General features: G+C 41.9%; 2 protein-coding genes across 4 annotated transcripts in view; both read left to right on the plus strand.

The window, feature by feature from the left end:
* fndc3a (fibronectin type III domain containing 3A) overlaps positions 1-3,593 on the plus strand; it is a 43,138-nt gene extending 39,545 nt beyond the window's left edge. For 2 of the 3 annotated variants that reach the window (XM_070969971.1, XM_070969968.1), the window contains exons 24-25: positions 190-314; positions 2,101-3,592. In XM_070969971.1, coding sequence (XP_070826072.1) covers positions 190-314; positions 2,101-2,424 — 449 coding nt within the window. In that variant the 3' untranslated portion in view covers positions 2,425-3,592. Of the gene's footprint in view, positions 1-189; positions 315-2,100 lie in introns of all 3 variants that reach the window. The other variant, XM_070969970.1, reaches the window with a different exon arrangement.
* A 3,660-nt stretch (positions 3,594-7,253) lies between these two features.
* Positions 7,254-10,551, plus strand: mlnr (motilin receptor). Its single transcript, XM_070970811.1, has 2 exons — positions 7,254-8,037; positions 10,244-10,551. Exons 1-2 carry the CDS (start codon positions 7,254-7,256, stop codon positions 10,549-10,551), a joined length of 1,092 nt encoding a protein of 363 aa, XP_070826912.1.
* Positions 10,552-14,317: the final 3,766 nt, after the last annotated feature.

The raw sequence follows: 14,317 nt of genomic DNA on the forward strand, positions 1-14,317 counted from the left end.
ATTTGCTTCCCCCTTGTAAATATTGTGATACATAAAGTAAATTTACAGTAACACATTTTGCTCTTCATCACATCTTTCCTTGATCACATTGGTTGATCCCCTGTTTGTTATCCAGTGGCAGAGTTTCACAGTTATTGCAGATCTCACTCATCTTCCATCATTGTCTACGCTCTCTTCCTTCACCTCCAGCCCCTAAAGTGGAGCGGCTGGATGACAACTCCTGCGAAGTCACATGGGAGGCCCTGCAGCCCATGAAGGGGGACCCGATCCTCTACACCTTGCAGTGCATGATGGGAAACTCTGAGTTTAAACAGGTACTGACTAGAGTTGGGACCAGTCCGATTGTCAATTGACCAATCCAGATCCGTAGTCTGATATTTCTGTGATTCATAAATATGCCTGAGGATCACTCTGCCATCGACTGGTTTTCATCCCTCTCTCCGTTCCACATTATTGCTCTCATTGAGGGGCAGGAGCCACACCCTGTGTTTTCAGGCAAAATCCTTTCGACTACCACCTCAGATCAGAACGCTGAATTTAAGCATGTCACTAAGCTTAGAGTGGTTGATAATGTATTGTGCACCTGATTTGTTCACGTTTTGCACAACATGAAAGGAGTTGCCATAGCAATGTGCACTTCTATACCTTTCTGTGCGAAGCCTACTTAACCTACAGTTCAAATACACCGAAAGTTGCCATCCACTAAAAAATGTATTTTTCTTCTTGTTCCTGTAGTTTAATGTTTGAGGTTCACTGTGCAGAGTGATGGATGTGCAGGGTTTGACACAAGAAGGCTGTTTTCACATTCATCTGCTGAAAATGGAAAGTTAGTCTGTACTCATTTCAAGGTGGAGGTGAAGCCAATACTGGTCCAATATTCAACTTACACGAGTGTGATGAGGAAACCTGAAGCCTCCAATACACAAATAGTGATAATGGAGTAAAGTAGGAGCTGTGTCCTATGAAGGAGTTAAACTTTTGAAACAACACATATTTGCATAATAATAGATTCAGGATTTAATGAGGGAGAAGCACATTGACTTTGTGGAAATTCAAAAGTACAGTGTTTTATATACAACTTAAACATGCTTGAGGGGATCCTTAAAATTTAAAGCATTTTTGTATATTTTTGCTTTTTTAATAAGCAGTGCTGTGTGGTTTACTACAGCATCATGCACCCTTACACACAATGCCATCAACAACAACAATAATTACAATTAGAACATAATGTTCAAGAGAAAAGAGGTGTGGAATCAGTTTTAGTATCAGTAGATATCCAAATTCAGAGATCAGAATCGGATCAAAACTGCTCGTTAAGGTTGATCGGCGCTGTACTCCCTCCTCGTGTTTTGTGTCCTTACCTGCAGCTGACCTGCCATTCATCACCGTGGCCTTTTTATGCAGGTCAGGATACAGATGGATCCAGGACCTTAATGCTTTCTCTGTGGCTTTGCAGCATTCTGTATTAGTCACCGCTGGCTTTAAATTACCCATTATGCAAAGGTCATTGATCCATGAGGTATCCCAGGTGTCTTGCCCCTGCCAACACATTCATTTCACTCAGAGGCCTCCAGCCATGTTAACGTGGACTGATGGCCTCTGCAGGCTTATGCTAATCTTGCAGCATCATACATGGCAATTGAATCAGCGAGTTGAAATATGTGGCTGCCAGCCTGCGTGAGTTCCATCCTTATTGTCAGTCCCACTAGCCTAGTCCCGAAAGTCTCATTTTAAGAGAGGGGATTGTTCCTTGCAGAGGATACTTGGCGCAGTTTGCTTGAAACCCAGTGTATAAACTGCTCTCCATGCCTGACACTGAGAGCATCTTCATCCAGCTGGTCAGAAGCCATAAGATGGAAAGCATTTTGTCAGCTTTACTGTCCAGTACAAGTTTAATACAGCACAACACACCAAACAGGCTCTTATGAGTGGCTGAATTACAGTATTCCCTCTGTGATGTATCATCAGAAACATGATGAAATACAAGCATAGATGAAAAAGACTTCTTTATTTGCAGTTAAGACAGAAATCCATAATCTCACTCTGTCTGACTTTGAGTTTTTAATCACTCTTCTTCACACCCTCCCTCCTTCTTCACAGGTCTACAAAGGCTCGGCCGCATCCTTCCACACCCAGAATCTGCAACCCAACAGTGACTACCGTTTCCGCGTGTGTGCTGTCAGGCAGTGCCATGACGCCCCTGAGCTGAGCGGCCCCTACAGCCCCACAGTGACCCTCTCCCCCCAGCGGAACGACGTGGCAGTGGGCGGCGGCGCGGCCGGCTCGGGGTCGAGGGCCAGCACGGAGTCCAACCGAGCCAGACGAAGCCTGACTGACGAGCAGTGCGCTTTCCTCCTCCTCATGGTCTTCGCCGTCATCGCCATTCTCATCGCTTTTGTCATCCAGTACTTTGTCATTAAATGAGCAGTTTGTGCCACCCAGCTGCAGGGTTATAGCTTTATTCTTTCCCCCTCTCTCTGTTGTTTTGTATTCTTCGTTTTGTACTTCTTGTTTTCTGTTGTCAACAGAGTAATCGCATTAGGCGCATTGAGGTGCAGTGGGAGGACGGGCTGGTGAGGGAAAGCTGGATAGCGGTTAAAATTGAGGATGAAACACCTTCTTTGGAACCTGTGATACCTTCCTGACTCTCCTGCCGTTGTCACCCTGTCCAAACTTTGTGGTAATCTGTTGTTCAGTTCAGATTTCTGTTCCATCATGATCAGCTTCCTGTACAAGCAGGGATATGGTTCATTTTGGGGAGAGGGTCGGGGGGAAAGGGCGCTTTGACTCTACTTGTTGAGAAACAGTACGTGTGTATAGAAGTAGTCATTATTTATATTTCCATTGATGTGTCCAGTATGAAACTGTTTTTGATAGACGTGTTCCAAAAATAGTATGTAGGTGTGTCATTAGCCTACGTGCTGTTTGATCCTGGGACCTGGTGGGCCAGTGTTTGCACAGTGGGGTGTGTGTGTCCAGATGTGTATACTGTATGTAGTTCGTGCCACACAGGTACACGGCTGGGAGGGCTTCAGGGCCAGATGAAGGGACTTAACCCCCTGCTGGAGTTTAAGGGGTCTAGTGAGAGAGGAAACGGAAATGAAAATCTTGTTCACATTATAGAACGTTCATTTAGCACTTTCCAACCTTTTTGATGTTCAGAATGTTTAAGGATGCAAAAATGACTGGAGAAATGTTAGTATATTTTTGTACAGTGAAGACACAAGGACCTGTAAGTTTGACAAAAAAAAAAAAAAAAAAACGCTCAGTATAAAGTTAGACAACAAAAACCAAACTAACAGTGAATTCTAATTATTTTTACTATCATATAGTTATACTGCTGCTTTACTCCGAAATATTGTTGTTCAGCACAAAAAATGTATGCTTACCTGTATGTTTTATTTTGTTTTTGTTCGTCCCCAGTAATTGATTTTGCACCTTAGTGAAAGAAAACCTTGACTGACTGCGTCTTGGTCTTGTGATGCATTTTATGAACACACTTTGAGATTGTGCAAGCCCTACTTGTGTTTTGGGTGTTTTAAAAGTCGTAGTACCACATCGTGTGTCACTGAAACAGCTGATCATCTCAGCCAAAAAAAAAAAAAAAAAACGAAAAAAAAAAAAAACTGCTAAAATAAAGTATGTACCAGTTGTTTCAGAGGCCTTAATTGGAGAGGAAAAAATCTCGGGAGAATTTTCTTAATTTCTCTTAAGTTTTGATGTTTTTCTTTTAGTGTTAGGAAACACTAAAATGTGTTTTAGTTACTTTTATTTTTGCAACATTTATTTGATGTTAGTAATCATACGTAATCGGAGAGAAGTTGAAAGTAGTTCTATGTGTTACTTATGATTTTTGATTTCTTTTGTCAAGTTATACATGTGTGAAGTATATTTTTTTATAATATTGAAGTAATATAAGTTAATACTCTCCAGAGAAAATAATAAATCCTGAGTACTCATGAGTCATGGAATGCAAATGGCAGATACAAAATGTGTTATATCATGTACTTCCTGTGAATCTAAATTTGCCTTTTCTCTGTGTGTTAAGTATTTGTAACAGATTGCTAATGCTGAGTTTTCAGTGGTAATCTGGCTGTAGGGTTTAGTGTTGTTTGGTTTTGGGCAGATAATTGCTGTTGCAACCATAAAAATGAAATACAGGTACCTTGCAAAACGTCTTGGATAATTACATGATTTGGTCTTTCAGACATTCTGCAAATGTCTTCTCTTTGTCATTTAAAGAATTCAAATCCCTATTTTTGATAGCGATTGCAACATGTGCCATTTTAACACCTCTTCACCCTGGGCTCACCACCTTTGGTTGAGGAGACTAACAAAATGCTACAAAAATGAGTAAAATATGCACAAAAATAGAGACCATTTTTATGTAATTTTAATGTTTGCAGTTACCTCATACACCGTACATTCCAAAATGAAAATTTGTTATACTATACATACTACCAGACATATCACTTTAAAATGTTCGTTATGGGAAAAATGTATAATCATAGATATGTATCTAAAGTGTATCTGTATAGCCATGATATCTACAAAGGATCCATGCACAATAAAAGATTTATAATTCTTAATCATGTTTGAAATTTGGGCATATATTTGTCTTTGAATCACTCATCAGGTGCAACAGAGCAGTGTATTTTTTTGTATACCAGGAAACATCAAACATGGTTCCAGTCAGCACTTTGGCCATATTTCTATATCTGTATCAGTAACAACAAAAAGATAATCAGCTTTTCTGATAATCCATTCATTGTTTTCAGTCATTTATGAAGCAGAACATCAAACATTTCATGGTTCCAGCTTCTCAAACGGAAACATTTTTGCTTTTCTCTGTATTTCCTCATTGTAAATTTAATTGTTTTTGAACATTTGAAGAGTTCTTCAGACCCCTGGAACTGCAATGAACATTTTTTGGAAATTTCTGATGAGTTACAGACTTTCAATTAATTAAGAAAATACTGACAGGTCATTTGATGATCAACATAATTGTTAGTTGTTGCATTAATTCGCAACTGTCACTTGCTAAAGCGAACCAGAACCAGAACCCTCATCTATATTGACTGTATATCAGTGTGCCAGTACGTAGTTTTTAAACTGCAAGTAAACAAAATCGCTGACTTTTACTCAGAAAATCTACATTGCTGATTTTCTCGGAAGATGATAAAGTCAGGTGGTGGTGGTAAAAACATCCCCCAAACCAAGATTAAGATAGGGAAGGTTCAGAAGCAGAGGGATCAAAACTGAATCTGTGATGGTGAGTCAGATATTTGTCCACTCTAAGGATCCGTGAGCAAAATATATGCCTCATTCTGTCAGCTAGCAGATAACTGCACAAAATCTGAACAGAAAAAGCTTCTGTCCTTTCCTCGTCTACTCCCCTTCTCCTTCCTCTTGTCTTTTATTCATTCTTTCTCTCAAGAAGACTTGTACATGAATATAATCGGCTACCAATCGAGCACAGAATATTAAGAAAAGCTGATGTCATTATGGAGATGCGTCCGCCTGTTCTTCATGTTGATGTGACTTCAGAGTTCAACACTGCTGCGCCTCACAGTGCTGTGTGTGAGAGGCAGTGAAAGCTTCCGCAGTAAGATATAAGAGTTCCTGTCCACCGCACAAGCACACCCAAGTGGTGTAAACAAGAGCGCCATGATTAATGAGGGTGAAAGTGGGCTTACTTGTCTCCGTCACCATTCTGCGGACAGCATTAGCTCTCGTTGAGAGACAGACTGGATCCCCTTTAAAAAAAATGGACAAACAAGCTTTCCCTGCCGTGTTGCTTTGACAGGAGTAAACAATGACAGAGGAGGGGCGTTCCTGCCGCCCCTCTTAGGTCCGAGTGGTGCATCTGGCTTTAGGTCAGCGTAGTGTAAACACACACATGCCCCCTGATGTCAGTGTGACTCTTGTTACGAAGGTTCGTTTGGATCTAGTGGACATGATGGCTCTGAACCAACGAGCAGGTCACCCAGGCTGTGGTGATTAATGTTACTTTGGACACAAAATAGGAAAACCTATAGTTCAGGAGCTGTTCCATTCAATTCACGCACAGAGACAACAATTATCAGGTGTCATATTGTCTCTCAGTCCAAAACTTCAAATCAGACTGGAAACCTCTTAATTTGTGAATTGGTTGATTCATTCATTCATCATCTCTGGAGCAGTCAGATTTTCCATTCAGATTTTGGTAGTATTTTGACATATGCAGGCCCTGCTCACACCTCTTACGACCGACCAAAGTTGGCATTCCTCTTTAACCAGTTGAAGTTAGGTTTATTATAACAAGCCTGACAGGTGGGTGAAGAGGAAGAGACGAGCTGGTGGGTGTGTGGAGTGATGGAGCCAAGTAGCGAGACCAATGGCTGGTGGACAATTAGGCAAACACAGAGCTCATTTTTCACTGAGTGCTCCCAGGCAGCTTGGCAAACATGGTGGGATTTCAGTGATTGATGCATTAATTAATGAAGTTATAGCCCTCTTTATATGCATATTTCTGATGTATTTATGATCCATCCAGATTAGTAGGATCCTTAATCTGCATTTACTCTCAGATGAGCAGCAGTGGTTGGAGTTCCTTCAAATCTTTCTCCCTCCATCTTACGCCCTTTTGCCGTCATCAGTCTCGTCATCATTTGATTATGAAGATTACTTAGACAGGCGCAGCAGACGACCTCCCTGTTGCTCCCTGACTCCTCAGGGCACTGAGGAGGAGGTGCTCCTTTCTTTGTCTCTCACCAGAGAGCTCGACTGGTTATTGAGCATCAGGGACCGGCTCTGCCACTTCATGAGATTCTCTGCCGCTGCTGCTGCTCGCCATCGACACACAGCAACACGACCAAGGTGAAGAAAAAGTTGCAAGGTTGAAAGATCCAGCTCTATTTCAAAGGTAAAGTCAGGAGTGAGTTTGCCTGTTTCAGCCTTTGTATTGAAGCTGTTTTTCAATCTCATGTTTCACATTTTTGAATATATTTTTCAAGGTATCCACTGCTTTTCATTCTGTGTGATACAGAAATGAATGAGCAGACATGTTGTGTAAATGATGAAGTTTGCCTTTATGTCTGTGAAAATTTACATTTATTCAACTTACATTTATATTTAAGTTTCAAGATTAAAACAACTTAAAAATGTCCGCAGCATGTGGAGGTTGGTCCGTCATGGTCTGGTTCTTCTCTCCCCAGCTACTTGTTGAGTCTTGATTTCAGGCTTTACTGTGCCAGCACTTAGTGGAGGTTGGCATGCCCTGGACCAGACCCCAGGTAGACCTTCATGCTGGCGGAGCAGAGGCCATGGACCAGCACAGCATAGAAGACCACCACTACGAGGGCTCCCTGTTCCCCACCTCCACCCTCATCCCTGTCACCGTCATCTGCATCCTCATTTTCATCATCGGGGTAACAGGCAACACCATGACCATCCTCATCATCCAGCACTTCAAGGACATGAAGACCACCACCAACCTCTACCTGTCCAGCATGGCGGTGTCTGACCTCATCATCTTCCTCTGCCTGCCCTTTGACCTCTACCGCCTGTGGAAGTATGTGCCCTGGCTTTTTGGGGAGGCGGTGTGCCGCTTCTATCACTACATCTTTGAGGGCTGCACCTCGGCCACCATTCTTCACATCACGGCCCTGAGCATTGAGCGCTACCTGGCCATCAGCTTCCCCCTGAGGAGCAAGGTGGTGGTGACCAGACGCAGGGTCCAGTACATCATCCTCGCCCTGTGGGGTTTCGCTCTGGTTTCTGCAGCTCCCACACTCTTCCTGGTTGGGGTGGAATATGAGAATGAGACACACCCAGACTACAATACCGGCCAGTGTAAGCACACCAGCTATGCCATCACCTCTGGGCAGCTGCACATCATGCTCTGGGTGTCCACCACTTACTTTTTCTGCCCGATGCTCTGCCTTATCTTCCTCTACGGCTCCATCGGGTGCAAGTTGTGGAAAAGCAAAAATGATCTGCAAGGCCCCTGTGCTTTGGCCCGTGAAAGGTCACACAGGCAGACAGTCAAGATCCTGGGTGAGTGGGTTATTCCTTTACTTTATTCATCTCTGCAGAGATGCAAGCACATATTGATCATCGCTGATAATGTCCAAAAGTGCAAGAAGCATTTCACATTATCCAGAATGATGCTCTCTGATGCTGCTTTTTAAAACCTTTCTCTGCTTGTCTTTGCCAAAACCTTAAAAGGCAGACAGCTCAGATTCAGGGGTGATAGCGTGTAAAACTCTCTTTGTCGAAAAAAGCCGAAACCAGAAATCCATCTGTTTACACAGTCAGTGTACCTTTCATTGTCACTGAGGCAAAAGCAGGCTGACAGATTGATGTAGAATCTAGGATTTCTGGTTTTCTACACCGGCTGTTGTGTGCGTTTGCCATAACAAATGGAAGTTTTGTTTTCACATAAAGTTAAAAAACTGATTTGTATTCCAAGCAGCTGCCTATTCTGTTCAATCCAGCTCTCCGTTAGCGCTTCGACAGGGCATTGTGTTGCTTTAATCCACGAGTCTGAGCAAGAGAAAGCTGGTAGTGTGTGTTGTTGTTGATATCAGTTGGTTAATTATTCTGTTTTGGATGAAGCTAATCATGTCCTGCCACTGCACATACTGATTGGCTTAATTTGCAGCTCTGGCATATGGCGCAGGAAACCATGTTTTACAGTAAAAGACCGTGGCCAGGTCAGTCTGCATTAACCAAATATTTAATCACGATGTATCTATTAGGATATTTATGTGTTCATTAGCTGAGCACACACTGCACAGAGCTCACGTTGTCAGACTTGCTGCCATTTGTATCCACATTTGTTGAATCCTAAATTGGATTGTCATCTGAGGCCTCCATAGATCATCCTTAATGGGAATTTACATGCTTTTACAATCATGGGCTCCTTTTTAATCTGCCATGTTACACATCTCAGGATTGCTTTTTGCATATTGCTTAGACACGATCACTTTTCACTTATGAAGGCCTGATACACTTCTATTGTAATTATTGAATTGACCTTTATTATCCTCACAGAAATTATTGCCCTCGTGAGATTAATTGATAGTAATTGTATTTGCATGGGCTTCTTGATCAATATCGGTGACTCACTGATTACCTCACCTAACACTGAAATTTCTGGCTCTTAAAAGCTCAATAAAAATTAATTATTTTTGGATATGTAACATGTTTTCCCCACAGTGGCATTTCTGTTGCATATATGCTCTAATTAGCTCCTTAACTTGCCTGTGTTGTGAAAATGTGAAGTCGTTGTATCCAATTACAGGCTGCTGTCATTTAAAGGAACAAGAGAGATTGTGAGTTATGTGAGAGTTATGTGTGGGCTTAGGGAGAAGGTCTTTGGATATTAATTGCTGCTGGTCATTAATAAATGTCAAGGATGACCACAGACCATAGATCACAGGTTACTTAAAGATTATGAAAACCAATTTTCTTAATCAGCTTCTTATTATAAACAAGCCCAACATGGACACATTATTCTCTGTCAAAGTTAGCATAATACCAGTTAGGCTATTCCACTTTGTGTGTATTCATCTCCTCACTGGTCTGAAGGAGAAAAAGTGTTTCTGCACACTGATGTCTAACCTTGATTTACTGCATGTTAAAAGAAACGTATCTGCATCTAGTTTTATCAAGTCATATCTAGCTATGCTATTCATCCCAGAGTTCAGGGGTAGAGACAGAAAACAAACAGAAAAAACTAAAAATCAGGGTAAGTAACACCAAAATTCACTAGATACCACTACAGGTAATGTGATTACTTTTTGGAAACTGGACCTTTAGTTAATGGTTGTTGATGCACCTTTGAGGAACCGTTGGACATTTTTGGAAGTAGGCTTATTTGAAGAGAAGATATATACCACTCTTTTACCTGTATGGCAAATACAGGCTACCTCCAACAGCCATGCTTGGTTTAGCTAAGCTTAGCTTAGCATAAAGACCAAACAGATTAAAAATTTCTGTCTTGTTTGTTTATTTCTAAAAAACGTTCTGGGCTATTTCTCAGCTGGGTGTAGTGGCCCCTTAGGAGTCTCTGCTTGTTGCCTCGCAACTGCATGGAGGTTAGAAGACAGGAAGTGACTGTGCTGTTTTCAGTGTACCTGCAGGAGAGTGGTGTAAATCTTTTTATCTAACTCTCAGCAAGAACGGGAGTAAGTGTATTTTCCAAAAATGTTGAGCTACTGAAACTAACTTGCCCCTCCTAATTTTATTTTGCCCTCAGTAGTGGTTGTGCTGGCCTTCATCATCTGCTGGCTGCCGTACCACATCGGCAGGAACCTCTTTGCTCAGGTGGACGACTACGACACAGCCATGCTGAGCCAGAACTTCAACATGGCCTCCATGGTGCTCTGCTACCTCAGCGCTTCCATCAACCCTGTCGTCTACAACCTCATGTCACGGAAGTACAGGGCTGCAGCCAAACGCCTCTTCCTGCTGCACCAGAGGCCCGGACAAGCCCACCGCGGCCAGAGACAGCTGTGTGTGATCGACCACATCTCCACCCTGAATGAAAGCCTGACTGGGGTGTGAGGGGCCTCAGCACACTCTGGGTAGTGTTTTGAGAGGCTAAAGGTGAAGGTTAAGGTTTCTTTATTGTCTCCCATAGGAGAAATTGTCTTCGATAAAGGGAACTGCTGCACCAACTAGTACAATAAAAACACATTAATAAGAACACATGCACAAGCATAAACCTGAGATAAAACAAGTGGGAAAATTAGTCTTAAACTCATTCACACTCCTCAGAGCATCCACATCTTCACACATAAATTAAGAGCAACATCAAGTCTCAATTTTAATGCCTACAGGCAAACAAGCAACTGTTAAAACCTGCAGTTATCTAAAATCTGAGTTAGCTCTTGTGTCTGTGTATAACTGACAGAGGGATGGATGAATGTTTATAACGATCATGCTTACAAAAAGGGACCCTGTACCTCCTGCCAGAATTCATCAGCATGTATTCAGAGTTCAACACATTACGATTTCCTCGGTTTTACGTACATTAATGTGCAACATTTCACTAAAAACTGATTAGCTGGCAAAATCATTTGCATGCAAGGTAAACAAGAAGGGTGAAGTTAAGCATCCTTTGGGGGGCCCTGCTTACTGTTATATCATAAAGTGCTGCATTGAATTTCATTTGTTGTGGCCTATTTGCTAAAAAAGAGTAATCAAAAAAAGGATTCACTTTCAACTGAATTAGTTTTTTCAGCAAGGTGTGTGGATGAACTAAAGTAGGGATGGCGTCATTTGTGCTGTGATTTCTCATGCAGGGAAATTGGTACTGATCTAGGGTTGGCTCCACCATCCCATATAGTTCCTCTGTTATTATCCTCTCCAAAGATTTCAGAACATTGGAAGTTAAAGCTGCTTGTCTGGAGTCTGGCCTGCTTGTTTGACATCATCAAAGAGAGAGGCTGCAGGGTTCTTTAAAGTTCAGGAGCAGGAAACTCGTTGAAAACGTGTCGAGGAGGAATATTTGTTGCAGTCTATCTTTGAGGGGGAAGCAGGGCTGAGAGCTCCTCTGCACTTAAAGGCAAAATCAGATTTACAGCTGCTCGGCGGCCTTTTGTTCACAGAGGCTGAATGAGGATTTTCATCCATGCCAGGAAGTTGTCATTTACATTTTCCTGTTTTAGTGTTACACCTCATGCAAAAGCAGGCCTATTTACCTCCACGCTGTGCTGCTACATATTTTTCTTGCTTGGTGTCAGCGCTTATTGAGCACATGCACCATTTCAGTTCACAATTACCATCGATCTGCAGCACTGATTAATAAATGATCCCTCTTTGACATATGATGTTTGCCACATTTGAAATGACTGTTCATTTGTAATGTTGTTCTGTTCTGCTGTAAGATTGAATTTGTTTAATGTCTGGTGAACAATTGTTATCATACTGTTTGCTGGTTGTTCTCATACATCAAGAAAAACAAAGCAAGTAAACCTATTAGCTTTGGGCCATTAGTCGTTCAGATCTGAAATGTGTGTGTGTGTGTGTGTGTGTGTGTGTGTGTGTGTGTGTGTGTGTGTGTGTGTGTGTGTGTGTGTGTGTGTGTGTGTGTGTGTGTGTGTGTGTGTTTACAGGACTGTTTGCCATCTCTCCAGTGAATAGATGGAACATAAACTTGATAAAAGCAAATTACTATGAAAATGGGGTAGTTGTTGTCTGTGTTTGTGATACAGAGGCCACCTGAGCCTTGAGGTGTTGGGCTGCGTGCGTACGTGTCGACCATCACATGTAATCTGACACAGCTATTATATTACCTGAGCTCTGTGTTAGATTTACGCTGGAAGCCGTCGTCCCTGCATCACCATAATCAAAGTAATGGCTGCTTTAAGTGCATTTCAAAGAGGAAAAAGATATTAGGTTGTCAGCAGCCGCAGAGCTTATTGCTTTTATTGCTTCCACTTGCATAATCTTGACACCATTGTACAATTCTTCTTTGATGTTGCGCTTTAGACTAGAATTTGCACACTTTTTGTACCTCATGCACACTGGCAGGAAAGGTAACGTCAAAGTTATGTATTTTTAACCTCAACAATGTCTAATCCGCAAATAAACTCAGAGTTTTCCAGGTACTGTCTGATACACATCTTGTCCTTTAAAAGGAACTGTCGTGATTTTGCCCGTGTTTCATCTGTCCTTGGTTTGCACAAACACAAAGAGACAGTTTGCTCTGGGCTGACTCATCCTCATGACACTTTTTTCACCGAGCCATTCATCTCTGCCAGAAGAGCTGAAGCGGTGGGTAAAAGCTTATATCCCTCAGACCATCCTGCCATCACCTGGGGAAAGATCAGCAAGCAGCGTGACTCCTCTGTTGGTTATTTTCTTTACTGATAATGAAGAGTGTCTGCGAGCGGCTCGTCCAGAGCTGTCAACACATCCCTCAGGCCTTCTTCAAACCACCTCAAATCATTCAGCTTTAGAAATATTCAGTTTGTTTGTTTTGACTCCACATTTCTGGGAATGATTTCTGTTCCATTAACAAACCTCTAACATGCTACGCACAGCTCTTTTGGATCTCTAATACATAGGCATTTATTCAAGCCGCAATGCAAATTCTAAATAATAATAAAATATGACAACCCATCTCCTGAGAGATTTGTTGAGTTCATTAGGATCAGAATTCCTGAGCAAAAATAGTGCTAATTTGAAAGTAATCAAACAATGACTACAATGATATTATATTACTGCTGCAGGTTACTGTGCAATCAGTGTTTTCCTAATATCAAGGCTCTTTACAAAAATGAATCAGCCTCTCATTAAATAACTAAGATAAAAAATTTATACAGTGTGTTTATAATTCATGCACAAAACATATTTGAACTGAAGTGTTTGGATGGCTGTGTCTGCCTCATTCTCACATGTGGAAAGTGTTTTATGATTGTTTCGGTATCGTTAAACAAATACACCAGCTGTCAGAGATAAAAGAAGTAAATTTAATGCCAAACCGCAATGACAGAAGCTCATGAAAAGGGTTAGGACTGAATGGGCAGAAACCATGTGGATTCACACACATATATTCCCCTGTAATGCCATGCTTTGTGGCTTTGCAGTGTGTTTTTTCATTTGCATTCATCTGTTAATTTCAGTTCATCTCTTCTGGGAAATGAATGTTTTATGACACAGCTGCAAAGGCCAACATCGGTTCACTGTAATTGTCTTTTCCACCAGAGGGGGGAGTCAATGAGTAGTCAGGCGACGCATGCTGTGTGTGTATGTAGGCATGCGCAAAAGGAAATTAGAGCAATGTCAAACATTTCCTGCTGTGTAGGTTGGTCAAAAAATTGCTTGTAAACTACACAAACACTGTTTCTTTAGTTAAAAGCTTCTTCACGCACTGAATCTTTATCAGCTTCCCTTTTCAGCCATTTCCGCAAATTACCAGCAACACATATTCACTTCCTGTTTGGGTCCCTGTGACTGCTTGTCCATGCATGTGGCCACAGGAAGCTGCACCAAAACGGAGATTATTTAGGAACAACTCTTTCTAGAAAGTCTGCAGGCGTTTTCTCTCTTTCCTGCTGGTTTCTGTCGAAGGCCAGATGCGTCTGGTATCATCTTGTTCTTTCTCCTCCTACCCGAACCCAAAGTTTTCCCACCCCAAGCTCGCTGTGAGGTCAAGTGTTCGCAGTGAAAGCTGCTATAATGGAGAGCCCAGGCAATTTGTTGACCACCAATTTAGAAGTGTGAGGTATTTTAGCTTGTGCGAACATAAAAGCCTGAAATAGTCAAGTTCACTCATTGGCAATCATGTTTCTCTGCCACAAAGAGTCAGACGTGTGCCGGTGCC

This window comes from Chaetodon trifascialis, chromosome 9 (genome assembly GCF_039877785.1).
Source record: "Chaetodon trifascialis isolate fChaTrf1 chromosome 9, fChaTrf1.hap1, whole genome shotgun sequence".
In the NCBI taxonomy this organism is placed as follows: domain Eukaryota; kingdom Metazoa; phylum Chordata; class Actinopteri; order Chaetodontiformes; family Chaetodontidae; genus Chaetodon; species Chaetodon trifascialis.

What these genes read in the sequence shown, in the direction of transcription:
- mlnr (XM_070970811.1), top strand. Translation starts at nt 7,254, where the DNA reads ATGCCCTGGACCAGACCCCAGGTAGACCTTCATGCTGGCGGAGCAGAG. An exon ending in GCAGACAGTCAAGATCCTGG is followed by an intron (nt 8,038 to 10,243) that starts GTGAGTGGGTTA and finishes TTTTGCCCTCAG; the next exon opens with TAGTGGTTGTGCTGGCCTTC.